This window comes from Urocitellus parryii, chromosome 4 (genome assembly GCF_045843805.1).
Source record: "Urocitellus parryii isolate mUroPar1 chromosome 4, mUroPar1.hap1, whole genome shotgun sequence".
Taxonomy (NCBI): domain Eukaryota; kingdom Metazoa; phylum Chordata; class Mammalia; order Rodentia; family Sciuridae; genus Urocitellus; species Urocitellus parryii.
This window is the reverse complement of record NC_135534.1, coordinates 8,739,089-8,766,357: the sequence shown is the minus strand read 5'-3', so window position 1 is coordinate 8,766,357 and position 27,269 is coordinate 8,739,089. Positions and strand designations below refer to the sequence as shown.

Sequence of the window (27,269 nt, the reverse complement as noted above, 5' to 3'; positions counted from 1 at the left end):
CTTGGCACCTGTTACCCTTGAACTGGAGGATGGCCACAAGACCTGTCCCTCTGGGCCTGCCCCTGCTCTGACTGGACAGACCCAGCGTGGACCGATCCAGAGCTGTCGCCCGGCTTCTATTGGCCGGACATCATCTGCTTTGACTTCCAGTGCTGGCCCTTGGTTGGTGAGAGGAGCAAGCTGAGGCCCAGAGACAAGCAGTGAGTGCCCCAGGGTCACACAGAAGGTTCTGAGCGCTCCCTCTTTAGATCTGAAGTGGCCTGGGCGGGGCCTGCTTCCCCTGGGCGGGGCCTGCTCCCCTGGGCGGGGCCTGCTTCCCCTGGGCGGGGCCTGCTCCTCCGGCTCCCAGAGGCAGGAGGGAGGGCCACGCCTCCACAAACACACATCCCAGGCAACCTCAAGCAGCGGCGCCCTGGGCAGGGCAGGGAAGCCCCAATTCATTACCAAGATGGAAAATGACACTTCCCTGCGCTCTGCCCCAGGAGAGGGGCTGATTTATGACTGCGCCAGGGCCTGGGACATCCGTCAGCGCGGCGCGGCGCACGCCGGCTGCGGGGGCATTAATAGCCGTGTTATTAGCCACCGGCGTGAAGGATGCCCTGCGGATGGGCTATTTGCTGTTATTTATTATGAAGGCGCGCCAGCCCGGCAGGCAGCAGGGCCGTGGCGGTGAGCCCCAGCGCGACCCTGCCCCCGTCCACCTCCCTACCCCACATCCCTTCCTCAGGCCCAGCACTGGTCCCTACCCTCTCCGGGGCAATTCCCGCTGGGGAGGCCGAGCCAGACGGGGGCAGCTGCTGTCCCCAGGCCTGCTGCCCAAGTACTGATGGTGAAGCTGCTCCAGCGGCAGAGGCACAAAAAGGACCAGATGGGCTGAGGGGCTGGACACACCTGGGCTGGGCCCTGGCCCTCAGGTGTGAGCCCTGTGACCTCAGGCTGGTCCCTTCTCCCCTGTGTGCTTAAGGGACTGAGACCCTGAGGGGCAGTGGCCAGCTGGGAAGGGACACTGCCAACACTACCCCAGCTGAGTCCACAGGGTAAAAGGTGTCTCCTGACCTGCTCCAGGTGGGAAACAGCCCCACGAGACCATCTTGAGTTGGGACGCTGCCCACCATCACCCTTCCTGGGCCAAACCCCCGGAAAGGATTTGACTTGGCACCTGTTACCCTTGCCAAGGCTGGAGGTGGCCGCCGGGGAGGGCTGACTTCTGTGCTGGGCCTGTCCCTCTTACACTCTGGGCCTCAGTCTTTCCTCATCTGTAGAGCACAGACTACCTCTGAGTCCTTTTTGCCTCCAGATTCCGAGCTCCTGGGGCTGGGGTCCCCCGTCGTGTTCATCTGTGGGTGGGCAGGAAGGGGAAGAGGCCTTCAAGCTGGGAAGGTGGGCCCAGGTCAGATGCCTGAGACGCCCCTGTAGCCAGCCACCTGTGGTGGTGAGCAGGTCTTCAAGGGTTTGCTCCCTGCAGAGCCGAGCCCGGGGAAGGTGGGTGCGAAGGTGCTGGGCGGTGATTCTAGGGAGGCCCAGGCCCGTGCCGGGTTCCTCATGGCCTACTGCACAATTCAGACCAAGCCCTTTGCCTGTCTGGGTGGCTGTGACAAGGGTCACGGTGACTTCCCGGGGTAGACCTGAGCACGGTGCCTCCCTCTTTCGTCCCCTCTACCCAGTCAGTCCCGGGTTCTAGGTGCTAGGGCCTCGATCATTGGTTCAGTGGATGTTTCAGGGCCCCTTCATGCCAGGGAGGAGCCAGACGATCCCCTGGGGACAAAGAAACTGGTGGTAAATAAACAGGGGGGTCTCGTTAGGAGCAGGACAGTAGTCCTGCCTGTCAGGGACACCCATGGTTCCCGAGAGGCCCCAGCTCCCAGGGATCCTCTGACTCCGGATCAGGAAGCCTAGTCACCAGCGGTGTTTCCTGCCCACGAGCTTCTCTGGTTCCCTTGCTGTGGCCCAGGATCCTGCGGGTGGCAGAGGAGCCAACAACACAGACCCTCTGGCCACCCCACCCTGGTTTTGGCACTGCCCTGCCTTCCTTCTACCTAGCCCCCCACAAAATAAATGCCCATCGACTCTCCTCCCGCTGACCCTCCACTGGGCTTTCCTTCTGCTTCCCAGGGGGAGAGTCTCAGTGTAGGCAGGCCAGCGTCAGGTGGGATCGCCTGATTAAATGATGCTGAGGCAGAAACAAAGTTCCTCGTGTCTCCTTTCATCGCCACTACCCCTTCCCGCCCAATAGCTCAATATGGAACAGTGTCATCAATATAATTAACCTCCTAAGACACAACCTTAAAGTCTGGTTTTTTGAAGTCATCCGTGTTCTCTGAGGCCCAGGAAGCCCGCCTCTGGGCACCGGCTCCATCCCGATGGCCCAGGCAGGCTAGGGCACAGGCTGCGCATATCTAGTGGATTTGCATACCTGTCTGCAATTACCGCCAACATAACAGCTGATGCATAATGCATGCAGCTGGAAATTAGAAAAATAATTAACTTTAGGTTTTAAAAGGATCCCCACCCCCACCCCACCGCATCCCCAATGCTGGGTGGCACTACTGGACAGGCTCCAGAAGTGAAATTGGGGCGATGGGTGAAACTGGCTAGCACCTGCAGGTGACAGAGTTAGAAGGTCCTTGAGGGTCACACACCTGGCCCACTGTCATGAGGGAATGCCACTATGGGCCTGTGGGCCCTGGGCCTGATGAGGACCTGGGAAAGCCCCTCTAACAGTCTCGGCTCCCCTGCCTGGCCCGCTAGCACCTGCACCTGGGGAGGTGCCACCACCTAAATGCCACCACCTAGGGCTGGTGACTGTGGCTCCCTCATTCTGGACACACTCTGCCAGGCACTGGAGTCACCTTATTTTATGCTCTCAAGAGCCTGGGGAAGTTGATCATTTATGGTCCCATTGTACAGAGGACCTGAGACTGGAGGCCACCTCTCAGCAGGCCCAGCAGCTGCACAGATCCCTGGCTGGCCGCCAGGCTACTCACCTTCCCAGGAGAGGGCCTTCCTGGGAGGGTGGGGAGGGGACGCCCCCCAGGCCGCCCTGAGCACCAGGCTGCTGCAGGCCTCTTCCCTCCGTCTAGCTGACAGCTGAGCCCCCAGGACAGCTGCTGGCGGGGAGAGGGCCCTGGGGTCTGAGCAGTCCAGGCCAACGCCAGGCCATGTGGGCACACCGCCAAGGGCTGGCCAGTAGGTTGGCAGAGAAGGCGCAGTGCGACGGGCCAGCGGAAGGAGTGGGGTGGTGAGAGGTGGCCTCCAACCTCCTCTCCGAAGCTTCAAAGCCTCACAGTCATGAGCACGTGTTTATTTTCCTGCCAAAATGTTAAGGGGGCCAGATGCTCGCCCTCTCTTACTGGCCCCCTCTGAGGCCCCCGACCCTGGCTTCCCAGGACAGCCTGCTGGCCCCCCCTGCTCAGCAGCTGCGAATGGCACTGGAAAGAGGGGAAGACCCGGCCTCAGGGTTTAATGGGGGGGACCACGTCACAGAGGTAGGTGAGAGCGCTGTGGGTTCAGGAGGGACCCCGACATTCGAGGCAGCATGCTCAGGGAAGGCTGAGGCCTGAAGGGAGGGAGGGCAGGACTTGGCCATGTGGAGAGGGAAAGATGAACACGGCCCAGGCCAGGTGTATAGGGAACTTAAGGCACCAAGGGAGGCCCCCGCGTGGGGGGCGCTATGGAGAAGGAGGGCCACCTGTCAGGTGCCACCCCAGTGTCTGGAACACGTGGGTTTCTCAGCTTACCCTGAGCTGCTCTGAGCCCCTCTCCGATCTGTCTGCAGGACCATGTGCGGGGAAAGGCCTGGCAGAGGCCAGCCCAGGCTCCTGGCTCTGGAGTGGACTCAGGCCTCTGGGTTGGGCTCCCCTGACCAGGGCGTCCACCCGCGACACCCCCAGCATGGGGAGCCCCAGGCATTATTGGCAAGAAGTGGGCGCCCAGCGCCTCCTGTGCCCAGGCCACCAGCTGCCTCGGGGGCTGGGCATCTCCCCACTCCGCTCCTGCCCTGGCCTCCTGAGGAAAAGGCATGTGGGAGCTGCCCGGAGCCTGGCTCAGAGGAGGCCCTGGGCTCTTCCTGGGGGCAGAAGCTCCCCTTCCAAACCAGTCAGGGCCTGGGCCTCGTGCACCACCTAACCCCCTGCCATCACCACCCTCCCAGGAAGATGGGTGCCTCCACAACATGGCACTGGAGAGCGGGGGCGGGGACGCCACCTGTGGACCCGGCTCCTAGGACCTCCTGCTCTTTTCTAGTTCCCACGTCTCCTTCCTGGGGCCAGTGAACCTAGAATTCCCTGTTTCCTCTGGGGACCCGCACCAGGAGGTCCCCGGATGAGCTGCCTTCACTGGTCAACAAGGAGAGCTGGGACCGGCAGCTGGGACCCTGGCTCCGGCCCAGCCTGGCTTCCTGCAGGAGTGCGCCGCTGTCCCCCCAGGCCGGCAGAGTAGGTGTCCTGGGGGCTCACCCCCACTCCCTGGGGCCTCTGCCAGCCCGGCTTGGCAGGATTTGGGGAAGACGACAGAGCAGGAGCCTGGAAGCCAGGGGTGACAACCGGGCACCCATCCAGTTGGTGGACAGTGACAGGTGCTGCCAGACCCTGCTGCTCCAGGCAGGGGGTGCAGGAGCCGAGCGGGCCAGCCGCAGCCCACAGAGCTTCATGGGGGGGCAGTGGAGTCAAGGCCTGGGGCAGAGTGAGGTGGCCTGTGGGGACAAGGGGAAGGGTAATGATGGCCCAGGAGCAGAAACAGCATGTGCAAAGGGCCCAGGGGCACTGCTGGAGACAGTGTGGCATGTCAGAATTCCAGGGGTTCCAAGAAAAGAGCCGAACCGTGGGCCTCAGGTCCCTCCCCACCCTGGGCCTAGGCAGCCTCCCACAGGGGCTGGGGCCACCCGGGAGGGCCTGGTGCTGCAGGGACCAGCTGCTGGCTTTGTGTGGCCCAGGCTTGGGGTCACTGTTTCCAACTCAGTGGGGGAGGGTATTGCCAATGGGGAGCATGCCCATTGCCAAGTAGGAGCAGGTCAGTGAAGAAGGGGCCACACAGACGAGCCCCAGGTGCCACGAGCAGGTAGGGGGCAGCCAGAGAACCAGAGCAGCTTTTAATCCAGGCATCAAGGACACACAGGCTGCATTACAAGGAGCTTCTGGGAGTATCAACTCATCGTGCTCTCATTTGTAAGTTTCCGACGTATAGATGAGGAAACTGCAGCTCAGAGAGTGCAAGCAAGGTGCGCAAAACCACACAGCCTGCTAAGTGGCAGAGGCAGGACTTGAACCCAGAATTGTCTATCCTGGAAAGTGGCGGGAGCCAGCAACAGATAGAGCACCAAGAATGAAGTGCAGCCCCCCTCAGCCAAGGGGGACCTCCAGCCTAAGTCATCTGCGGCTCCCCTCCTCCACCACGAGTGGCACCAGCTGTCAGTCACAGGGCCGGCAGGTCATAACTCACACCTCAGTGGAGTCTGCGGGATCTGCAGGATGACGACGGGTGATCCCGTAAAAGATGGGCCATTTACCAGGTTTAATTTGATGGCCACATCAACTACCAAACACACAACAAGAAGCAATCGCCCGGGCAGTTAAGGGCTCCTTGGCGAGGTGCCACCTGCTGACGCCCTCCCCTCCCCGGGCTCCCCTGTTCCTGGAGCCTCAGGGCTCACTCTCCAGGCTGGCCCTGGGGACGGGAGAAGCAGGGGAGACTCTAGCCAAGATGGATGAGCCGGCAGACGGAGGAGCGGAAAGGCCTTGGGTCCCTGCCTCCCGCGCGTCCCGGTTATCCATCACGCATCTCTGAAAGGTGCAATTTAGACTCTATTATGACGCCGGGGCCTCTGGAGGCTCAAGACCGTGGCCACGAGCTGAGCGGGTGCCAGGAACAGATGTCCATGCCAGAGAATGTGGTGGCTGGCCTTGGCCTTGGCCTTAACAAGTCTGCCCCGCCACCGCCAAGGGCAGAAGCCACGGGGTCCCTCGCGCCAGACTCAGCAGTGACAGACCAGGGAGGGTGTGTGTCCTCGGGCCAGGTGCAGGGCCTGGGCAGCAGTGCTCAGACTTGATCCCAGAGACCAGGATAGGTGGCCTTGGAGCGGGTCTGGGTCTTCCTGGCTCCAGGCCCCACTGCCCGCCCGCCTTCCCTGCTGATAAGCCCCTGGGACAGGTTCCACGCCCCTCGTGGTCCTGGCTCTTTACCCAAAGGGGAGCTGGCAGCTTGGGTGGGCTGTGACCCTGGACAGGCCCCTTAGCTCAGAGCCGCAGCCTGGTCCCTTGCAAAACAGAACCAAGGACCTGTGTGAAGGTGAGGGTCAGGCAAGGTGCCCCCCGCCCCCCGGGCCTTTGCACCTGTCACCTGGGAAGAGGGAGCAGGCAAGGCCTGGCCTGAGGGTTCACCTGTCCCTGTGCCCTGAAGGCTGGCTTGCCCAGGCCACAGGCCATCTTCTGCTTCAAGACTGTCCTCTGCCGCGACCTGGTGGGTGCCCTTCTAGTCCCAGAGGCAATGAGAGGTGAGGGCTGGGTGCCCACGTGTCCATCTGCTCTGCTTACACCACAGGCCGAGCAGGCAGGAGGCACCGCAGAGCCCTCAGCTCCAGCCCCCTCACCACCACTGTGCCCAGGGCAGGCGGGGGCTCGTCCCCAGCAGAGCACTCTGGTCAAGCCATGAGGTCCCACAGTGAGAGGGGCCTGGGGTGGAGGCCAGGGACAGGGGCAAGTCTCGCATGCCTCAGTTTCCTCGTCTACACAATGGGCCCAGGGGACACAGCAGCGAAGAAGGCACAAAGTTGCTGGGTTGTGCCACTTGCCTCCTAGACGAGGACCTTTTTTTTTTTTTTTTTTTTATACCAGGGACTGAACTCAGGGGCACTCGACCACTGAGCCACATCCTCAGCCCTTTTTTATTTTTTATTTTGAGACAGGGTCTTGCTAAGTTGTTTAGGGCCTTGCCAAGTTGCTGAGGCTGGCTTTGAACTTGTGATCCTCCTGCCTCAGCCTCCTGAGCTGCTGGCATTGCATGTGCACCACCACACCAGGCTCCCGTGGGGTCTTAGAGGGCATTGGGGGGGGGTGACATGAGGACTTTTCCAGGTGACTCTGGGTGCCCAGGAGGGCAGAAGGGGCTGCAGAACAGGGGGCAAAGCTCTGGATCAGAGGGAGTTAGGAGAAGGAGGGGGTCAGAGACCAGCTTGGGAGTCAGGGCCTCCTGGGTCACCAAGGAAACAGACAACAGAGACGTTGGTAGCTTTCCACACCACACAGAGCAGGGAGCTCAGGGGAGGGGGGGCTGGGCTCTGTGTTCGGGAAGCCAAGGCCAATCCCCAGTCTCCAGAGATGTCAGCAGGGGCCACTGGGGTCCTGGCTGCCTGGCCTGGGCTGGGGCTTCTTCGCCCTCCAGCTCTGGGGCAGGCCCTGCACCCTGCACGCCCCTCCCTCGCCCTCAGTTGCTTCCAGACAGGACCTGAACTGGGTCCGCCTCATGGTCAAAGCTCTATGCCACCAAGGCCCTAAGAGGGGCCCATGCATACGCCAGGGCCAGGCGGGAGCTCTGCTGGGCTGGCCAAGCGGAAGTCCATGTGGATACCAGAGGAGCCTAAGGATGCAAGGACAACTCAGGGCCTGCTCCCTCCCATCCTGGGTGGTCACTAATGCCAAGCCACACAGGGCCACAGGGCCACAGGGCCACAGGACCTGCCTTTAACACCACAGTTTAGTCAGGGGCATGAAAACACCAAGTGCCCACAGCACACCACACTCGGAGCTGCGAGCCCGGCAGTGAGGGGCTGCGGCCTGTGACCTAGAGAGCCGAGTCTCCCCTTCACGTCTCAATCGGCCTTGAGAAAGTCGACATCTGTAAACTTTGGCTTTCTCACCTGTTAAATGTGAATAAGAAGGGCACGGAGGCCGGGACGTGGCTCACCATGGCAGAACACCTGCCTAGCATGGGCAAGGTCCTGGGTTCGATTCCCAGTATTGACAGGAAAAAAAAAAAAGGAACATTGATTTCACCGTTTGCTCAGAGAATTAAATGACTTAAAAATTCAGAAAGATCTAAGCAAAGTCTGTATTATAGTGTGAGCTACTGTGCCCACAGAATGGGGCCCCAAGGAGCTGGCACATGGTAGATGCTCAGTAAGGTGTGATGGATGGATGGACAGAGGCATGGACGATGGGTCAGTGGGCAAGTGGATGGGTAGACAGAGAGTGGGTGGATATGGTGGATTGCCGGATGCATGGAAGGACTGGCAGATGGAAGCATGGACAAGGGGGTGGATGGGGCAGAGGACGCTCTCGCTGGGGTACTTGGAGGACTTAGCAGAACTGGGTCCTGGACGGTGAAGACGAGTTTGCAGGGTGGAGAGGGTAGCCGGCCAGGAACAGACAGGGTTGGCCTGGTAGGGGAACACGACACTCAGTCACTGTGGCACGAGCAAGGTGCTGGCTCTCCTCCACCCTCCGGGCAGCCCTCCCAGGCTGGAGCCTTGGCTCAGGCCTGAGAAGCCATCATGTCCCACCACGGAAAGTCTCACGACCCCGGAGTTTCCCAGTAGACCTTTGCCACCTGTACAGAGACGCCTACCCTACTGAGTCGGAAAGATAATTTCTCTTTAATTGATTTTTTTTTTACCACTATGAACAGTAAAATAATATGAGAAAAATCTACGCCGCAATTTTTCCATTTGTGAAAACTGAGATTACACCTTGCTGACAATTCCCTCAGCGTGCAGACGCCGCCTCCCCTCTTATTTGTCTCATTTCTGTAAATGCAAGAAAGCCGATATATATATATATATATATATATATATATATATATATATATAGAGAGAGAGAGAGAGAGAGAGAGAGAGAGAGAGAGATCCAGATAGGCATAGACACTTTTTTTTTCTTTTCTGAAGAGCTGAAAGTTTGGGGATGGGGAAGGGCAAGGTGTGGAATGAGTTCCCACTCAGCACAGAACTCGGGGCCCGGGAAGGCGCCTCTGTAACGAGTGATTTCTGTAAATACACAAGAAAGCCGCTCTGCTGACACCTTCTCCTCCTGTCTATAAAGTGTACGAGCGACAAGCAGGAGAAGGTGTTTTGCCACCAGACAATGAAGCTCGGTGCTCGCCACCCACCAGTGACACAGCTGCCAGGTCCCAGCGACACCCCCTGCGAGCTCCGAGGCCTTTCAAAAGCTTTCCCTTCAGACCCTGGGCGCTCTCCGTTCCAGGGGGAAACGGCCGCTCCAAGTCCACACAGCATGCCCCGAGTCCACCCATCCACACTGACCGGCACCTTTTAGCAGGGTCCATAAAAGTGGCTTAGCGTGAAATCTTGCGAGAGGCCCGGCTGCAGCCTGGTGGCTGGGACTAACCTCCCCCAAGCCTCCCGGTGACACCCGGGAGCAGAAAGCGCCAGTTTAGCTCCTGGAAGGGGATGTGGCGTTAGCCGACGTTACTGAGCCCAGCCTCGGCCAGAGAGCCCACCTGGGCCTTAAGCCTGGCGTGGTGCTGCCGGACAAACGGCGGTGACCCCTGGGCAGCAGGCGGCTGGGCACGCCACTCCTTTCTCAGGCTGCTGTCATTGTCTTGTGTCCTCCTGTCACCTGTCTTGTGCTCTCTGCAGGTGTTGAGGCTCCAGGTGAGGTGGGGCCCGGCTCCCCCAGCCGTCCACCATGGTGGTGGCACACCCTGCTGCCACCGCCACCACCACACCTGCCACCACCGTCACGGCCACGGTTGTGATGACTACGGCCACCATGGACCTGCGGGACTGGCTGTTCCTCTGCTACGGGCTGATCGCCTTCCTGACGGAGGTCATCGACAGCACCACCTGTCCCTCCGTGTGCCGCTGTGACAATGGCTTCATCTACTGCAACGACCGGGGGCTCACCTCCATCCCCGCGGACATCCCCGACGACGCCACCACCCTGTACCTGCAGAACAACCAGATCAACAACGCGGGCATCCCCCAGGACCTCAAGACCAAGGCCAACGTGCAGGTCATCTACCTGTACGAGAACGACCTGGACGAGTTCCCCATCAACCTGCCCCGGTCCCTGCGCGAGCTGCACCTGCAGGACAACAACGTGCGCACCATCGCCCGCGACTCCCTGGCCCGCATCCCGCTGCTGGAGAAGCTGCACCTGGACGACAACTCCGTGTCCACCGTCAGCATCGAGGAGGACGCGTTTGCCGACAGCAAACAGCTCAAGCTGCTCTTCCTGAGCCGGAACCACCTGAGCAGCATCCCCTCGGGGCTGCCCCACACGCTGGAGGAGCTGCGGCTGGACGACAACCGCATCTCCACCATCCCGCTGCACGCCTTCAAGGGCCTCAACAGCCTGCGGCGCCTGGTGCTGGACGGCAACCTGCTGGCCAACCAGCGCATCGCCGACGACACCTTCAGCCGCCTGCAGAACCTCACGGAGCTCTCGCTGGTGCGCAACTCCCTGGCCGCCCCGCCCCTCAACCTGCCCAGCGCCCACCTGCAGAAGCTCTACCTGCAGGACAACGCCATCAGCCACATCCCCTACAACACGCTGGCCAAGATGCGCGAGCTGGAGCGGCTGGACCTGTCCAACAACAACCTCACCACGCTGCCCCGCGGCCTGTTCGACGACCTGGGGAACCTGGCGCAGCTGCTGCTCCGGAACAACCCCTGGTTCTGCGGCTGCAACCTCATGTGGCTGCGGGACTGGGTGAAGGCGCGGGCCGCCGTGGTCAACGTGCGGGGCCTCATGTGCCAGGGCCCCGAGAAGGTCCGCGGCATGGCCATCAAGGACATCACCAGCGAGATGGACGAGTGCTTTGAGACAGGGTCACAGAGTGGGGCGGCCAACGCAGCGGCCAAGACCACGGCCAGCAACCACGCCTCCGCCACCACGCCCCAGGGCTCGCTCTTCACCCTCAAGGCCAAGAGGCCTGGGCTGCGCCTCCCTGATTCCAACATCGACTACCCCATGGCCACGGGTGACGGTGCCAAGACCCTGGTCATCCAGGTGAAGCCCCTGACAGCTGACTCCATCCGCATCACGTGGAAGGCCACGCTCCCTGCCTCCTCCTTCCGGCTCAGCTGGCTACGCTTGGGCCACAGCCCGGCCGTAGGCTCCATCACAGAGACCCTGGTGCAGGGGGACAAGACCGAGTACCTGCTGACAGCCCTGGAGCCTAAGTCCACCTATATCATCTGCATGGTCACCATGGAGACCGGCAATACCTACGCGGCCGATGAGACACCGGTGTGTGCCAAGGCAGAGACGGCGGACAGCTATGGCCCCACCACCACGCTCAACCAGGAGCAGAACGCCGGTCCCGTGGCAGGCCTGCCCCTGGCCGGCATCATCGGTGGGGCCGTGGCTCTCGTCTTCCTCTTCTTGGTCCTGGGGGCCATCTGCTGGTACGTGCACCGGGCTGGTGAGCTGCTGACCCGGGACAGGGCCTACCACCGAGGCAGCCGCAAGAAGGACGACTATATGGAGTCGGGGACCAAGAAGGACAACTCCATTCTGGAAATCCGTGGCCCGGGGCTGCAAATGCTGCCCATCAACCCTTACCGCGCCAAAGAGGAGTACGTGGTCCACACCATCTTCCCCTCCAACGGCAGCAGCCTCTGCAAGGGCACGCACACCATCGGCTACGGCACCACGCGGGGCTACCGGGAAGGCGGCATCCCCGACATAGACTACTCCTACACCTGAGGCCGGCTCCCCCAGCCCCAGCCCAGCCCTGTCCCCAAGGCCGACCCTGGGTGGTGACAGGCTCCGCCCAGCCCGCTGCAACCCAAGAGAGCAAGGAAGAGAAGGTCCATGACGACCGTCCAGCAGAAGGCCAAGTTTGGGGAGGGTCATCGATTTTGTAGAACACGACAGTGAAAAAAAAAAAATTTTTTTTTTTTTCTCTAAACGAATAGAAGGCAGGAGGGGATTCCGCGTTGCTGGAGAGTGACTTACACCGCGTCGCGCCAGTTGGGGAAGGGAAGGCTAAAGAGATAACTGCAGAAAGGGTTGGGCTGGGGATTTTTTTTTTTCCTGAAGTGGGAAGATACTACCTGTGCAACGTCTGTGGACACCTCGCGCTCTGTTCAGGGCCGTCACAAAAGAACCGTCAGGGAGAAGCAGCTGATCCGAAGCCCGCATGCAGCGATTCTACTGCCAGCCCCTGGCTGGCCACGATGTGATGGAAGGATTTCGGGACCCCCACAAAGGGGAAGGGAGAAGAAGAGATCTTTCGCTACGGAGATATTGTCCTGAAACCTCTTCCCTGGTTCTTCCCATGCCATTTCCCTTACAGATTTGCAGAAATACGGCATCTTCCACTGCGTTCTTGGAACAATTAATGTAGTCGATTAAAAAAAAAAATCCAGCTTTTTTTTTTCCCCTGCTGAATGTTCTTCAGCTCCGTGCAGCATACTCCGTAGATGCCCTGCCACCTGGAGGTGCGTCTGTCTGCCCGTCTATCTGTGTCGCGTCTCTCAGTCCAGATGGGTAGACAGAGCTGCACAGACTGTCCTTAAAGTCCTTCTTGGGTCAGTTCTTACCATTTCCTGAGACAATAGAATTCCAAAAATGTTGCTTTCTCCTAGAAATCATTGAGTAAGTAAAACCACGTGTTGGGGATGGGAGTAGGTGGAGGGAGGCGCCTCAGCCTGGGTGGCGGGTATTGCTGTTTCCAGAGGCAGAAGCGTGTGTCCCAGCGGGGTGGGTGAGGGAGGAGCTGGGCACGGGGGCCTGCATTTCCATTCCATCTCAGTGTGGCCAGAGCTGGGCCACGCTCCTTCCTGATACAGAGAAAAGCCTTCTTGGTCTGCCCTCTTTCTCCCGCAATAGATGGAGTCACCTCAATAGCGTTTCCTACGTGCTTCCTCCTGGGGCAGGTCATTAGTGCAGGGACTGATAGCTAGTATAAAATCAGCTGATTGGATCTATTGGTTTCCACGGTTGCACAAACAAAGCCCAGAAAAAGAACATTTTCAGAAAATCACTGGGAGACATCAGCCTCCACACCTGGGGCTCTGTTCTCGGGAATGAGAGACCAGATCTCTTTTTAAAAATGCCAGCCTCCAAAAAGGCTCTGACGGGGCCCTCAGAAGAGCTGGGATTTCATTTCCTCCCTCTGGAAGGGACCCTGCCATCATTTATCGGCTGACAGTGTTCCGAGGTCAACACGACGATGAAGCGCGGGCAGCGGCCCTGGAGAGGAGGGAAGCGCAGCCCGGGCTCTGAGGCCTGCTGCTTCCCATGCTCGGAAGCGTGGGTCACTGTTGGTCAAAGCGCCACTTGCCCTGCACCAGGAAAAAGGGACATCAGAGAAGAGATGCTGGCTTGAGGGCAGGAGGATGAGAGGCTTCTGGCTCCTGGCAGTGGCACCTTCAAAGGCCTCTGCCACTTTGACCAAAGCAAAGGCAGGAAGAAGAGTCCAGCCGCATTCAGAGGACTGCCCACGACGTGCCAGGTGCTGTCCGCTCGCTGGACATCAAAAGAGCTGAGCAGCTCTTCAGCGAAGAGGTGGGGCTGAAACAAGTGGACCCAGCCGCTGCTCCAGGGGAGGAGAATGGGGCCCAGGCTCCCGTCGCTGTCCAAGCCGTCGCCCACCAACCGGGACCGGATCCTCCAGCCCCAGGGAGTGCCCAGGGCATGGCAGGGTTCGTTTAAGGGAGACCATTTTTGTTCCCTTTTCCTGCCTGAATCCTTTCCCACACAAGGAGGTAGGAGAGAAGCTTCCCGAGCCTTAATTTCAGGTCTGTGTGCACATCAGTCCCCCCGCCCACCCCCCGCCCCCGCTGCATCCAGCTGCCCCAGACGCAGGCCTGGCAGTGGCACCTGCCAGGAGGAACCAGAGGGGACCCCCGCAACACAAATGGGAGCTCACAGGAGGGCCAGGTACATGGCACTAGCCAGGGAGATGAAGTCACAGGGCTCTGTATTTCTGAAGCAATGCATCTTCCAGGGTCCCAGGAAAGGGTCTCGGGCCCTTCTGGCCTCCCCACGGCAGGTCTCCAAGTCACCCCTCCTGCATCTGTGAGATGGCAGTGTCCGCATGCTCTGTCCCTAGCTCACCTGGTCTCCCATCTCTTTTCCTTGCCCCAGGGAAGGTCAGGTAATCCCCCTTGATGGCCAGGAAGCCATTGAGGGGTGGCAGGTGGCCCCGCCTCTGAGAGCTACTGAGAAGGCCCTGCTCGAGAGCAGCAGGTGGGTGGCAAAGCTCCCTCCCTTCCCACAGAGCAGGCCTAGGCCTGCCAGAGCCCTGCCGACTGCCCGGGCAGAGCACCCAGCCCGAGGACCACATGGGTCTGCTCCCCTGGCTGTGACACCAGGCTGGAGAGACCAGAGTCTGCCTGACCGGCCCCCACAGGGGGAGAGGCACCCCCCACCCCCCACAGGGTACTAATGCTGGTGAAGGTGGAGACCACCCAGCCAGGGCCCTGGGCCCCCTCTAGGATCCTTTCTTGTCCTTTCTGTCCCTGACCTTCACAGTGTCCTTTCTAAGGGCAAGCCACCAAGTGTCTGCTTTGCCAGGGCCACCAAGCCAGAGAGGGTGGCTGAAGCCAAGTGCCCTTTGGAGCCCCGTCCCCGCCTGGCCAACCCTTGTAAGAGGGAGGAGGGCCCACGAAGACCTCCCTGCCTCGGGCTGCTACATGCCCACCACCACCCTGAGCCGCGGCCTCCACCAGCCAGAACCACCTCGCGGGCCCCAGCATGGACCAGTGTATGTTGTGGCATTTAGACAGGTTTCAGGATTAAAGAAGAGCAGCCCCGACACATCTCTGGTTAAGTGGTTTACCCTTCGTAGTAATCAGACGTAGCGATTGGGACCTCTTTTCTATTACATGGCAATTTTCCTTTAAATTTCCCCTAAAAAAAAAAAAAAACTGGAAAGGAAAGAACAGGCGAGGAAGGAGGGAAGGCAGCAGGCCGCGTGTCATTTGCATTTTGCGAATGAGGCCTCTTGTAAGCTCAGCTCAGGCGCGGGGCCCAACGTATGGAATGCTTAAGAGATTACTAAGAATAAAATCTATTAATTAGTCATACTCAATTCTGCAGACATGATGTGCATCAAAAGCTCCCTTTCTTCCCTCCCCGCTTCCCCCTTGCCTCAGAAGCCTGTCTTCACTAAGTGGGCTCCGCTTCCTGGCCGGCCTCCACGGTCGCCCTTCCTGCCTCTCCCACCAGGGACGGGAGGCTGGGGTTGAGGGCAGAAGCCGGGCGCTGCTCCTTCCTTGCTCTGGGCGATGTTGGCAGGGAAGGTGACCCTCACTGGAACACAGCAGGGACTAGGAAGGGCCCAGCCCTCCTTGCCCAAGCCCACACTGCCCTGCAAGCCGCTCTCCCACCCTCCCCAGGCCCTGAGTCCCTCCACCTTCCCCAGGGGCCCAGGAAGGAGGGAGATGGTGCAATGGGGCAGCGTCTAGCTTCACTCAGGAAAGCAGGGTGCTCCAAGGCCAAGTGGGGCCCCTCCCATCCACTGATTCTGGAAGATTCTAGTTGGCCCCAGGCAGGTAGGAGAATCCCTGCAGGGTGGAGGGGTGAGTCTGAGCCTGCAGCTGGGGGTGATGGGCAGCGCTTCCAGGACCGAGGGCCAGCTGGAGCCCCTCCCCCAGAGCCAGCACTGAGGAGGGGACAGAGCAGGAGCTGGACGCCCTCAGGACAGCATCCCACCCTGGCCAACAGTAGCTCAAGCCCCAAAGCCAGCCCACTCCAGAAATCTGCTTCCCGCGGAACGCGCCAGGAGGACGGGGCTTCTGAGCCTCTCGCTTATGAAAAATACAACAAGGAAAATTGGAGGCGGCAGGCGGGGAGCTGGGGGTAGCGGGAAGCGGGCTCTGGGGGACGCAGTGGCCGCGCCCCAGGACCAGACCCCAGGGTCAGGGCCAGGGCGTGCCAGGGTCCGCAGGGCGTCCCATGCACCGTTTCCCCTGTTCATCCTGAAATCAGTGCAGGTGAAGGCAGCTGGCGCGGCTGGCGGGGCGCCAGGGCCAGCACTAACAAGCAGTCCTCGGGCTTCCAGAATGCAGAACGAGGAGGTATTTTTTTTCTTAAGGAGGGATAAAAAGGCTCAAAAATGCAAATCATTACCGTTTACAACCAAGCGAGTCTGCTAAATTGATTAGGAGAGATTAAACTCCTTGGAGGTGAAGGGAAAGGGGGATTTTTTGTGGTTTATGGACCTGTCCCAAGGGGCAGTCCACACAGCAGGGATTTTTCTGGGCCTGGCTGCAGGGGCAGGGGCTCGTCTGCTCCTTCCGGGCAACTTGGAGAGCTGGGGGTCTCTGAGGGCTGACACAGTGTCCTTCAGAAGCTGTCCCTGCCCCCAGCCCGAGACCCTGGCCCTGCCCTCCAGACTCTGCCGTGGAGTAGCGGCTGGCGCTGTGGCTTCGTAGGACTGCTGTTCTGGGACCTGCTCCCTGGGCCCAGGGAAAGGGGGAGCCCAACCACTAGGGAAAACCGAAGGCAGGGAAGACAGACTCTGGCCCAACAAAGGAATCAGGCAGTGAGCTTCCCAGCACTAGGAGCATTCAAGCTCTAGATGGGGACAGGCAGACACTCTCCTGTGAGAGCCTGGTTGGGCTGACAACAAGACCCTGGTTCCAGCCTTGACCCATCAGGAGAAGCACAGACACAGGCCACTGCTTCCCCAGCAGGAAGTGAGGACGAGGCTGACAGGGGCCACCTGCCGGCCCTCTGGCTCCAGATGAGGCTGCCCCGGGGCCTGTTCTCTCAAGCCTGAGCCTCCCCACAGCCACCGCTGCACTCGGGAGGTTGCTGGCTGATCCATCCATCACGGCCAGTTGACGGCGCCTGGGGCACTGTTCACTCGGTGTTTTTAAGCATTTACGATTCTTTTGAAATGTTCCAAGTAGTTGCCTGAAATATCTACATTGGCTTCTTTTAAAAAAAAAAACTGACAAAAAGATCCCTTTCGCTCTCCACCCCCTTCCTGCCCGGCCCCCTTCTGGTCTGTGCTCCCCGCCAGCCTTGGCACTTTTAATATATGGTTTTTCTCTAGTTTGGGAAATTCTGTTATTCCTGGGGTCGGACCCACTTTTTCACCATCAGGGAGGTTCACAGGTGTGCCCAAGACCCCCGCCACCATGGGGGAGGATCCCCACCTCCTCTCTTCTGCCCTGGAGAGGTCATGGCCAGGGCAGTTCTGGGCCCTGGGGCAGCTCCAGCTTCTGGAAGCTGAAGTGAGGTTTCATCCCTGAAGTGCCCAGCTTCAGAGTGGGCACTCTGAGGGCAGTGTGCAGATGAATGGGCTGGCCAGCCCCACTTCCTCCAAGGCCAGACCCCGAGGCACTGTAGCCACTGGAGCGGGCCCGGTTGGCACTGCGCCCTGGCCCCTGACCTCCCCCACCCCCACCCAGGGGGTCCTTGCAGGAAGGTCTTTGCTCCCCGGCCTCAATCCCTACAGTTCCCACTGGGATGGCCAATGGGTGAGAGACCAGGTCCCCTTGCTCCCCAGCAGGGTCTGAGTGCAAGCCCCTTGCCCTCAGGAGCTCACAGAGGCCACGCAGTGCCTGGCACAGGGGAGCGCCGGAAATCCTTTCTTCCCAGCAACTGAACGCTCCTGCTCCTGCAGGCTCCTCTCACGTCCTCCTCCCGCCTGCCCCCTTGGCTCCGCACGCGAGGCCTGAATGTCAGCCACCAACAGGCTCCTCTTGTCCTACACCTGCTGCTCTGGTGGCCTGGCATGGAGAGTGGCTCATCCGGGCACTTCTCTTGGAAGCAGCTCGCCCCACTCTGCCGAGGATCTTGCACATCTCCAGGCTGAGCCTGAGGAGGAGCCGTGGATTCGTGAGATCCAGCAAGGCCTCGTGGGTGACTCAGGTTCTCTTCTCCAAGCCTTGCCCTGCCTGGAGGCAGTACAGCAGCAGAGGGCCCGCCACCCCGGCCAAGAACCCGCACCCTGCAGCCCACCTAAAGGAACCCGTCAGACCCAGACAGGACATGACCGACAATCAAAGCCACGGTGGACCTGGGGTGCCCGGCTCATCTCCCCAGAGCCAGGGGTTCTGGGTAGCTCCCACCTGCCCAGATGGAAGACGTGCTGGCATGTTCCAGACCACCCCTCACGACTAGTCCCTTTCTCCAAAGGTTCTGGGCCCCAAGGAGGAAGTCACACACACACACACACACACACACACACACACACACACACAACCCTGAAAGTAGCCTTAGATATTCCCCCATAACCCAGCACAGCCGCCTGCCAGCAGCCTCGGCGGAGAAGCCCACAGGGCATCCCGGGCAGGTTCAAGGGCACAGATGGGGACCCTGCTGTCTTCCAGCTCCTAAAAGAGGCTAAGAACTGTGGGGAGGCCTGGGCACTGGATCCTTGTCATCTGAGAGAGAGAGAGAGAGAAGTAGGGAGAGATGATGTTGAAGGCCGGGAGGTAGCGGGCTGTGGTCACAGGCTCGCGGGAGACAGTGGTTTATGTGATTCTGCTTGTTGGAGCCACCAGGCAGGTGTGAGCAGGGAGGCCAAAGGACCCCAACCCCCAGGCAGCTGCAGAGTGAGTGTCTACCAGCCACCCTCAGCACCTCCTTGCCTGCTGGGCACGAGAAGCCTCCTGAGTGTGCCAGGGTAAGCCCTTCCCTGAGGTCTGAAGGGGAGAAAGGGCCCGGGAGGGTCGCCCGACCCTGCTGAACAGGACAGGCCCCCTGCTACAACGGTGGGCTGCTGGCACGGGGCACGGCTGGACAGACTGGTCCCTCCTGAGTCTGGGCCGGGGCCTCTTCTGTCGTCCCAGGGTCCCTGCACCAGCGGGCCCGGCTTCCCCGACCCCTGGCCTTCCTACCTGTAGGACCAGCCCCACGGCCCCCTGGCTGCACGCTCCTTCTCTTTTTTCTCTTTCTCTGAAGGGCAAAGCGCTCTCGGGGGGTCTGAGCGATGGCACCGCCCCCGCTGCTGCCTGCTGCCGTCCGACCCGGCTGGCTGACCAGGCCTGGTTCCTCAAGGCCCAGCCGTGCCTGGCCTGGTGCCCGCCTGCCTCACTCCCAACCCCACCACCAGACAGGGGTTTCCAGAAAACCGCCACCCACCCACCACCGCGACAACACAACCAAAGTGCACTGCGAACAGCCCTTGGGCCTCCTTCCTGTAGGTGCCTTGAACTTCAATGTTGAGATGAATGTGATTTAACTACTTGGTCCTATTTTCTGTTTGTCTGTTTTCATATAAGATGCCCAGGTCCACCTCCTTGTCCTTTCTTGAAATAAATAGAAAGATTTAACTTTTACAGTCACCACAGTTGCTCACTCTCGGTTCCACAGCCCGGTGCGCCCGGGGCTGGGGGTCTGTGATGCACATGGTCTCAGCGGTCCACGGCCCTCCCCAGGCCGCACCCCGGGGGTCAGTTCTGCTGCCAGGGGTCACCTGGCACAGAGGGGGTCCACCAAGCAGGAGGGAGACGCTGGGGTTACTCAGTTCCCTGGAAATATGGGAATCGAACTAAGGTTCTGCTGCAGGAAGAGAGAAAATGGGACTGTGGAGCCCGGCTGTACCCTGGGGGGCCGGGTGACACCAGAAGTGTCTTAAAGCAGCCATGCAGGGTGGACTGACAGCTAGACGCAGACTCGGGGAGGGTCTCCACGTGGAGATGTATTAATCAAAGCTGTGGATTATCCCCTAAGAGGCTCCAGCCACCGTGTGGGCACCCAGATAAGAGAGCCGTCTAGGCATTTGGGGACACATGCAATAAGCTGCCCCAGTGAACACCAGCCTGGGTTCATCCCCCAGATGCCCTTGCCCCCCGGAGGTGTCCGCTGCACTCAACTCTTGTAGTCTTATCTGTGTATCTCACACCCGAAAGGTTGGGGGGGGGGAGGTTGTTATTCATGAGAACAGTTTCTGCGAAATTTAACATAAAATAAAAACCCATTACCTCTGCCTTAGATCTGGTCTCTGTCTGGACAGGGGTTAATGAGTGTCTTCCTCCTGTTCCCAAGAAGCTGTGATTCTCCATGTGCGTGGTGGGTGGGTGGCCCCAGCTCTCTGGCCCCACAGATGTCCTCAGCCCCCCCACTCCCGTCCCGTCGCGCTGGGGGCCAGAGCCAACCAGGGGAGGCCACTGCAGAGAGCAGCAGGCAGGGGGACTTCCCGGGAAGGGCACATCCAGCTTCTCCCTAGGAGAGGCTCAGTGGCCGCTCAGGAGGGCCACCCTGCTTCCCCACCTGAGGCACGTTCCCTGGGGCTGCAAGGGATGGTTCTAACACACGGCCAGAAGAGAGCCACTGAGGACCTGCTGTGTTCTGGGGCCGGGATGAGGCATCACCCCGCCTCACGGAAGGGCAGGTGGGACCACCCTGGCGGGCAGGGGCTTCTCTGGGGAGTCGGGGTGGCATTGAAAATGTCTCCAAGGATGCGGAGGACGCGAGAGCAACGGAGAAGACCAGCTCCGTGCCTGGGCAGGGCAGGAGGGTGCGTCCAATCTCCTCCTTCTGGAAGGCTCTGACCCGGCCCAGCCACCCCTTTTGGCCAGTGGCAGCCCCCTCCTGGCAGATGTGTGAGGACAACTTTCCAAGTACCACTGCCCTTGGCCATCCCAGGGTCTCCATAACTGCTTCCATTTTACCCCCACCCCCACCCCAGGGATGGTCCGGCCCCCTCCCCCACAGCAGTGCCACAACCCAGGGGGCACCTGAGGAGCTCCCCAAGCCAGGGCAGAAGGGCGGTGTTCCCAAACTGTGTTCCTCAGGCCCTAGAGCTGACAGAGGTTCTGCCTAGAAAGGGTTCGCCATCCTCAGCCTTTGGAAACCACTGGGTTGTGTCCCCGCGCTCCTGCACGCGGGCCCTGGGGTCCCTCAGAACTGGACTGGACCCACCATTCCACCTGTTCCTCACCCTCCGGGACCTGTTTCCCCCTCTGTCAGGGTGTGCTTGGTAACCGCTGTCCCCACCGCTGTCAGGGGGGGAGGGGGATTCCTCAGCCCAGGAGCCCACACCCGAGGGCCCAGAGGCCGCCCCGGCTGTCCTCTGCAGATCTCCACGCCACCAACCCTGCGCTGTCCACAGGCTCTATGAGACGCCGGACGACGGTTCCTGAGTGCAGGCCCCGCTCCAGGGTTTAGGGAGCATTTGGGGCCCCCAGACAGAGCCTGGAGCCAAGCAGTGCCCCTCACAGAGGGCACCGAGTGCCCCAGGGGCTGGCACAGGCGGGCAGCATCTGAACAGGATGAGGGCTACTCCCCAAACACCCCGCCACGGCCCAGGTCCAGGCTGGCCTGAGCCTGAGGCTCTGGGAGGACTGGGGGGGGGGGTGGGAGCGGGCATCTCAGGTTTTAGTGCCTGCCTTCTGGACACCCAAAGGTAACCAGCCTGTTCTGAAGAGGAGTTGGGGGTCTGAGAGGCAGTGGGACCCCTGTGCTCACAGGAGAGCAAGCAGAGCTGGCCCTCTCCAGTGCGCACAGGGGATGGGAGATGGACATGAGTGCTGGGGCAGTGCAGGGGACTCACTGGCCCTGGAGACCCCCAACCTTGTCTGTAGGCGGATGCCAGGAGAGGCCCCTCCAGCCCTGCAGCTCCAGGACCTGCCCTGCCCAAAGAAGTCTCAGCTTCGTTTACTGCTGAAGTTAAGGGCAGGGGCGGGTAAGACCTCCAATGGCTGCCCCACAGCCGCGGGGCACCCCAAGGCCCAGGGCTGTTGCTTCCTGTGTCCAGCTCCACCGGTTCCACCCAGAGTCCCAGTTCTAAGGAGGGCCCTCGAGGCTGTCCTCCTGCCCCTGAGCCCTGCTCCCACCTGGCTACCACTGGGTTCCAAAAGCTTCCCTTCTCCTGTCCCCCCTTCCCAGGAGGGGCCTCTGGCTGCACCACGCATCCTGGAGATGAGGTGACTAGGCCCGGGAAGGGTCTGACACCCAGAGCCACAGCCCCGCACCCAAGTTCTAAGGCTGATTCTTGGCATCCTGCTTAGGAAGGTCCTAGCTGCACCGAGGCCACCCAGCCAGCCCCCCACCTCTGACCCAGGAGGTCTGGGTGGCGTGGGCCTCTCCACTTTCAGGCACCCCAAATAAAGCCTGCTCCCCGAGCCGGCATGGCGGCCACCTCCACACACATCATCTTCCAGGGCTGACACGGCCACCTCCCTGCTGGCCTCCACGTCCAGCCTCTCTGAAGGGCCCTCTCCTCCTACGGCAAAGTAAACAGGCTCTCTCCAGCGCTAACTGACAGCACGGATGAGATCCCGCTCCCCCCTCGGAGATTTACAGGGGAAGTGAAATCTTATTTGCACTGCTGCCAAGCCTGGGACGCAATGAAATTACGCCTCGGGAAGAGACCCTGCCGGCTCCTCGCGGAAGCGGCTGCACGGGAGACGGCTTATTAAAAGCCACAGTGGCCACATTTCAACCTGTTTCAGGTGTTAAGTAATTCACTGCCACCCAGAATTCAGTGGCAGGTTTTTATCATTTTTATTTCCATGATGCAGACAAGTACCGGGGGAGCCGCTGCAAGGAGAACTGCAGGTCCACATGCCCCCTGCCCGGGCACTGCCAGGGAAACTGGGGTGAGGGCAGGGCCACGGCAGCAGCAGACACCATGACCCTCCCCAGGGTTACACCAGGCTTGGTCAAAGCTCAGAGCGACGGGAAGGGCAGCCCCTAAGACACGCAGCCTGCCCACATTTGGAGGCAAAGATCATCAGGACATTTTCTTCTTTTTGTACCGGGGATTGAACTCAGGGGCACTGGACCACGGAGCCCCAGCCCCAGCCCTATTTTGTATCTTATGTAGAGACAGGGTCTCACTGAGTTGCTGAGCGCCTCCCTACGTTGCTGAGGCTGGCTGTGAACTCGTGATCCTCCTGCCTCAGCCTTCTGAGCCACAGGAATTACGGGCCTGGGCCACAATGCCTGGCCTTGGGACATTTTCTGAAGGCGGCAAGAAGGTGAGCTCTGTGAGGAAAGTACCTGGCCACCAGCCACGGGGTCAATGTAGGGGCTGGGGAGGAGTTCTCCATGCCCAAGACCCTGGTCTAATCCCCAGCACCCCAAAGTAAAGTCTTTATTGGACAACTGCTCTACACCAAGCGCTACTCAGACAGGGGACACAGCAGCCCAGGGGACTCCCAGGACCCCAAACCCATGGAGCACAGGTTCCACCCGTGAGTGCAGAACAAATATTCCTGGTTGGTGAAAGAAAAAGTCCTAGAGGTGGAGGACCCTGGAGCCGAGGGGCACGGAGTGAGAGCCCAGCTTCACCAAGCATCTGTGGCCTGCCAGTCATCTCGGTGGCCCTGGGCATGCCAAGCCTTGGGGTTCAGGACCCCACCCCACTTCACTGCCGCGCCGTAACTGTGGGGAAGCACGGCCTCCTGTTCTCAGAGAGCAGGGAACAGGGACCCCGGGGTCTGGGGCGCTGGGTGGGCAGCAGCGCGAGTCCTCCCGGAGCCCCAGCCCTTTCTCAGCGGTGCAGGCGGAAAGCTGCTGGATGCCTGCTGGCTTAGGGGGATTAAGACTATTAGGAGGCTCGGGGCTCATCGGACGCCCTTTCCAACACCCCCTTTCCCCACCTGTTTCCAGAGACTCCAGGAAGACCAAGGGGAATCTTCAAAGTTCAGGCTGAGCCAAGAGCAGAAATTCTTTAATTAGCTTTCTCTTGGATCCAGGCCCTGGCGAATGGATTAGTCATGGAGCGGGCAGGAGGACGGGATCCGAGTCCTCTTTAAAGCTGAGATTACAAGCCTCGGGTGAAGGACTGCAGGGCAGTCTCCAGGGAGGGACTGTCCCCCACGCAGGCCCTCCCCAGCCAGAGGCTGCTGGGTGTTTGGCAGATGGAAGCCGCCACCAGGAAGATTCGGAGATGTGCTCTATGGAGACCGCGGTCTTCAGGAAGCTGGCGCGGAGAGACACTTGGCACGGCCCAGGCTATGCGCCTGGTCTCCTAATGAATGTGCTTCTCCCCCGTGTGACCACTCAGATCTGTAACTTCATAATTAGGGGGGATTTCCTAAAGGGGTACCCATCTGTGAGAGGCAAGGCAGCGTGATCCACGGTGCCAGGTGCCAGGCATCTGTCACATGACCTGTCCTCACGACAGGCTGGCACAGGCAGGGATTAGACCCAGGGGTGCTTAACCCCTGAGCCACACCCCAGGCCCTTTTTTATGGTTCATTTAGAGACAGGGTCTCAACTTGTTGCTTAGAGCCTTGCTAAGTTGCTCAGTCTGGCCTTGAACTCGTGATCCTCCTGCCTCAGCCTCCCGAGTTGCTGGAATTAGAGGCCTGTGCCACCACGTCCTGCGCTTATTCCCATTTTAAAGGGTGCAAACCAAGGCCCACACCTAGGACCTAAGCAGCTTGCTCAACGCTGCAGCATCAAGAGGTTGGCGCTGTGGCTGGGGGTGTGGCTCAGTGGTACAGCGCTTGCCTAGCACGGGTGAGGCACCGGGTTTGATTCTCAGCACCACATACAAACAAATAAAAGTTCACCAACTAATAAAAATATTTAGAGGGGCTGGGGATATAGCTCAGTTGGTAAAGTGCTCGCCTCACATGCATAAGGCCCTGGGTTCAATCCCCAGCACCACAAAAATATATATACATGAAAAAAAGAAAGAGGTTGGCGCTGGAACCTGGCTGTCCAGGCTCCTCCCCTTGCCCTGCAGGAAGCCTTCTTGCTAATCACTTACTGCGGGGACTGTACCCTGTTGTCCCCATAGAGGGTGAGCCCTAGTTAGTGGCCGGGAATGGGTTTGATCATTCCATATTTCTGAATGCAGGAAGGAAGGTGGCCCTACCTCTGTCTGGGGGCCTAGAAGGAAAGATGCAGCAAGGGCCAGGGTGGGCCTCAGGGGAAGGAGGACGCGGATGGGAGGAGCCAAGGGAGGAGGCTGCCAGGACCCCTGGAGCTAAGCTCCCGGCCCGCGTGCTCTCCTGCTGACTGGTTCCCACTTGGGTGGGTGGGTGGGCCGAGGATGATTCAAGGACTCAGAGACCCAGATTCCCCAGGACCGCAGCCGTGTGAAGTGCTCCTCGCGCTCTCCCCTTGAGCTCCGCATCAAAGGCAGCTCCGCTGTGGTTGGGCCACTCTGGGCTCTGCAGATAAGGGAGTCTGGACCAGCTGGCGGAGAGGAGCAGCCCTGCCGCAGGCCCATATCCTCCCTCCCCAGAGTCTGACGTGCTCCACCCGGCTCCCTGACCCTGACGCCCTGATGGGTCCACTTCCAGGGCTGGACCACTGCTCGCGACCGTGTAGCACACCAGGGTGCCCGGCCATCTCCCCTGCTCCCCTTCGAAGCAGCAGCACCTGTGGGATGAGGGGACACCCAAGAGGGACACCGCAGCCAGCTCCAGACAGGTTCCTGGAGACGGCTTCTCAGCCAGGACCTAGAGGACGGCGAGAGCTGGCCACGGAGGCTGGAGGTGGGCATCACCCCCGAAACCTGTGGAAGTGAGCAAGAATGTGCAGTTTGAGACGCGGCCAGAATGGGGGAGGGAGGAAGGGAAGGCACCAGAAAAGGCAGGAGGGGCACCGAGGCCAGATGGTGTGAGTGGGACACGCAGAGGGTGAGGTCACAGCCAAGGTGACGCCGTCCCCCACTCGAGGACCAGAGGCGTGTTTGCAGAAGCCATAAGAGCCTGAGCCACCCAACTCCAGGGTCTCGTTTCCATCTGTTGTCCCTGAGCACGGCAATGTCCCAGCCATCCAGTGACACAGCAGAAGAAGGAAGCAGCACTCCCCTCCCTTGAAAGCCAGGCCCCAGAGGAGCCCAGCCACAGCCAGGGGAGCGAGTGGACCCCAGAGCAAGGGAGCGGGACGGTGGTGACCTGGAGCTCGACCTGCTGGAGCATCTGTGGTGGTGGCCCGTGCAGTGGGGGAAGCGAAGGCGGCAGAGGGGACAGGAAAGGCCCTCCTGCCAGCAGAGAGGACTTCTATGTGCTGTCTTAGAGCGAGCACTTGGGAGCACCTCCATGTGCCCATTTGGTGGGTGCCACTGGGCAGGAACCCCCAAGAAGGGACCCAATCCCCCCTGCCCCCCACCTGCCCCATGGACACCCCCAGTGCCCGCCTCCTGGCGGGTGAAGAATGATGGCCCTTACTTAATTAGCCTCTTCCTGACGCGGGGAGCTCTGCTCCCTGTGCTTATTTACTGGCCATTAGTTTTCCTCCTACCGGGAACTGCCCGTCCAGATCTTTCACCCATTTTTCTTATTGATTTGTAGGAGCTCTTCGCATATTCAGAGGGGAGGAGAGAAGCAGCCTTCTCCTGGGGGCCTGGGGTCCTCCCTGGAGGGTCCTTGGTCCCAGGAAAAGGAGGAAGATGCGTGCAGGTGTCTGGATGCCCCTGCCCCAGCTGTCCCCTCCTGGCTCCCCTCGGGCCAACTGGGCCAGAAGACGGAGCCCCTCCTGTGGGGGGAGCCCCGGCCAGGCCTGCGTCCGCCCGGCGGAACCCAGCGGGGCTGCTTTCACTCACACTGAGAGGTCTACACTGCCAGTGGCTGGCGGGGCGCCCAGGACGGCACCCAAGGGGAGCTGGTTGGCACGACAGGCATCGAGGAGGATGGAAAGACTTCCACCGTACCTGCCAGTCCAGTGGGGACCACCCCACAAGAGGCACGGGTCCCCAAGGCCTCAGGCCCAGGCTCCACCACAATCCCGCCCCTGCCTCAGTCCTGGCACGTCTTTTCCTGTCCCCAGCCCCAGTTATGATGGTTCCTAAGGAGTGACCTTGGCCTGGGGGTGTCACACTGGAGCCCTGCCCCCTGCCCTCAGCCTAAGGACCTTTCAAGGCCCAGATCATCCCTGAGTTCACCTCCTCGCCAGCACGTTCCACATTTCAGTGGACAAGCAACGCAGACCATAAAACTGATTTCCAAAGCCCATAAAAGCCATCACATTTAGGGAGACAGGGAACATACAGCCCCTCCTCTCCCAGAGTCCTCGGGAGGCCCTTTCTGCAGCTGGGGGTGGCTCGCAGGGCTGGCCTGCAGACTTCCCTACACCAGGTGGTCAATGACCGCTCCGCACCTGTTCCCGGCCCACGGCAGCCAGAAGACTGCAAACTGCCTGCTTAGCCCTTCCCTGCCCCCCGTCCCCGGCTCCATGGCTCCTCGGGAGGAAAGGGGCCGCTGGCAACCCTGGGCCACCCCCGGGACCTCCTCCACTAAGCTCTCTGCAGGACCCTGGGGCAGCCTCCAGGACCAGGCCACAGACCACGGCCTTGGTGCTGGCCAAGGTCACCTCTGCTGCAGCGGGAGCAGGAGGCCACCCAGGCTGAGGGCGGCCCAGTGGGTGTCCTGGGCAGCCAAGCTCTCGTCTTGCTCCCGCCACGCTCTGGTGATGACCGCCAAAGCAGTCACCATGACCTCTTAATGG

At 60.4% G+C, this 27,269-nt stretch overlaps 2 protein-coding genes across 7 annotated transcripts in view; one reads left to right on the top strand and one right to left on the bottom strand.

Annotated features, from left to right (window-relative positions):
• Positions 1-27,269, bottom strand: part of Macrod1 (mono-ADP ribosylhydrolase 1) — a 136,167-nt gene that overhangs the window by 87,226 nt on the left and 21,672 nt on the right. The gene's annotated exons all lie outside the window — the stretch shown is intronic.
• Positions 9,633-11,657, top strand: Flrt1 (fibronectin leucine rich transmembrane protein 1). The gene has a single exon (XM_026414402.2). It carries the CDS (start codon positions 9,633-9,635, stop codon positions 11,655-11,657), a length of 2,025 nt encoding a protein of 674 aa, XP_026270187.1.

Excerpts from the sequence above, each read along its gene's own strand:
- Flrt1 (XM_026414402.2), top strand. The coding sequence starts at position 9,633 with ATGGTGGTGGCACACCCTGCTGCCACCGCCACCACCACACCTGCCACC.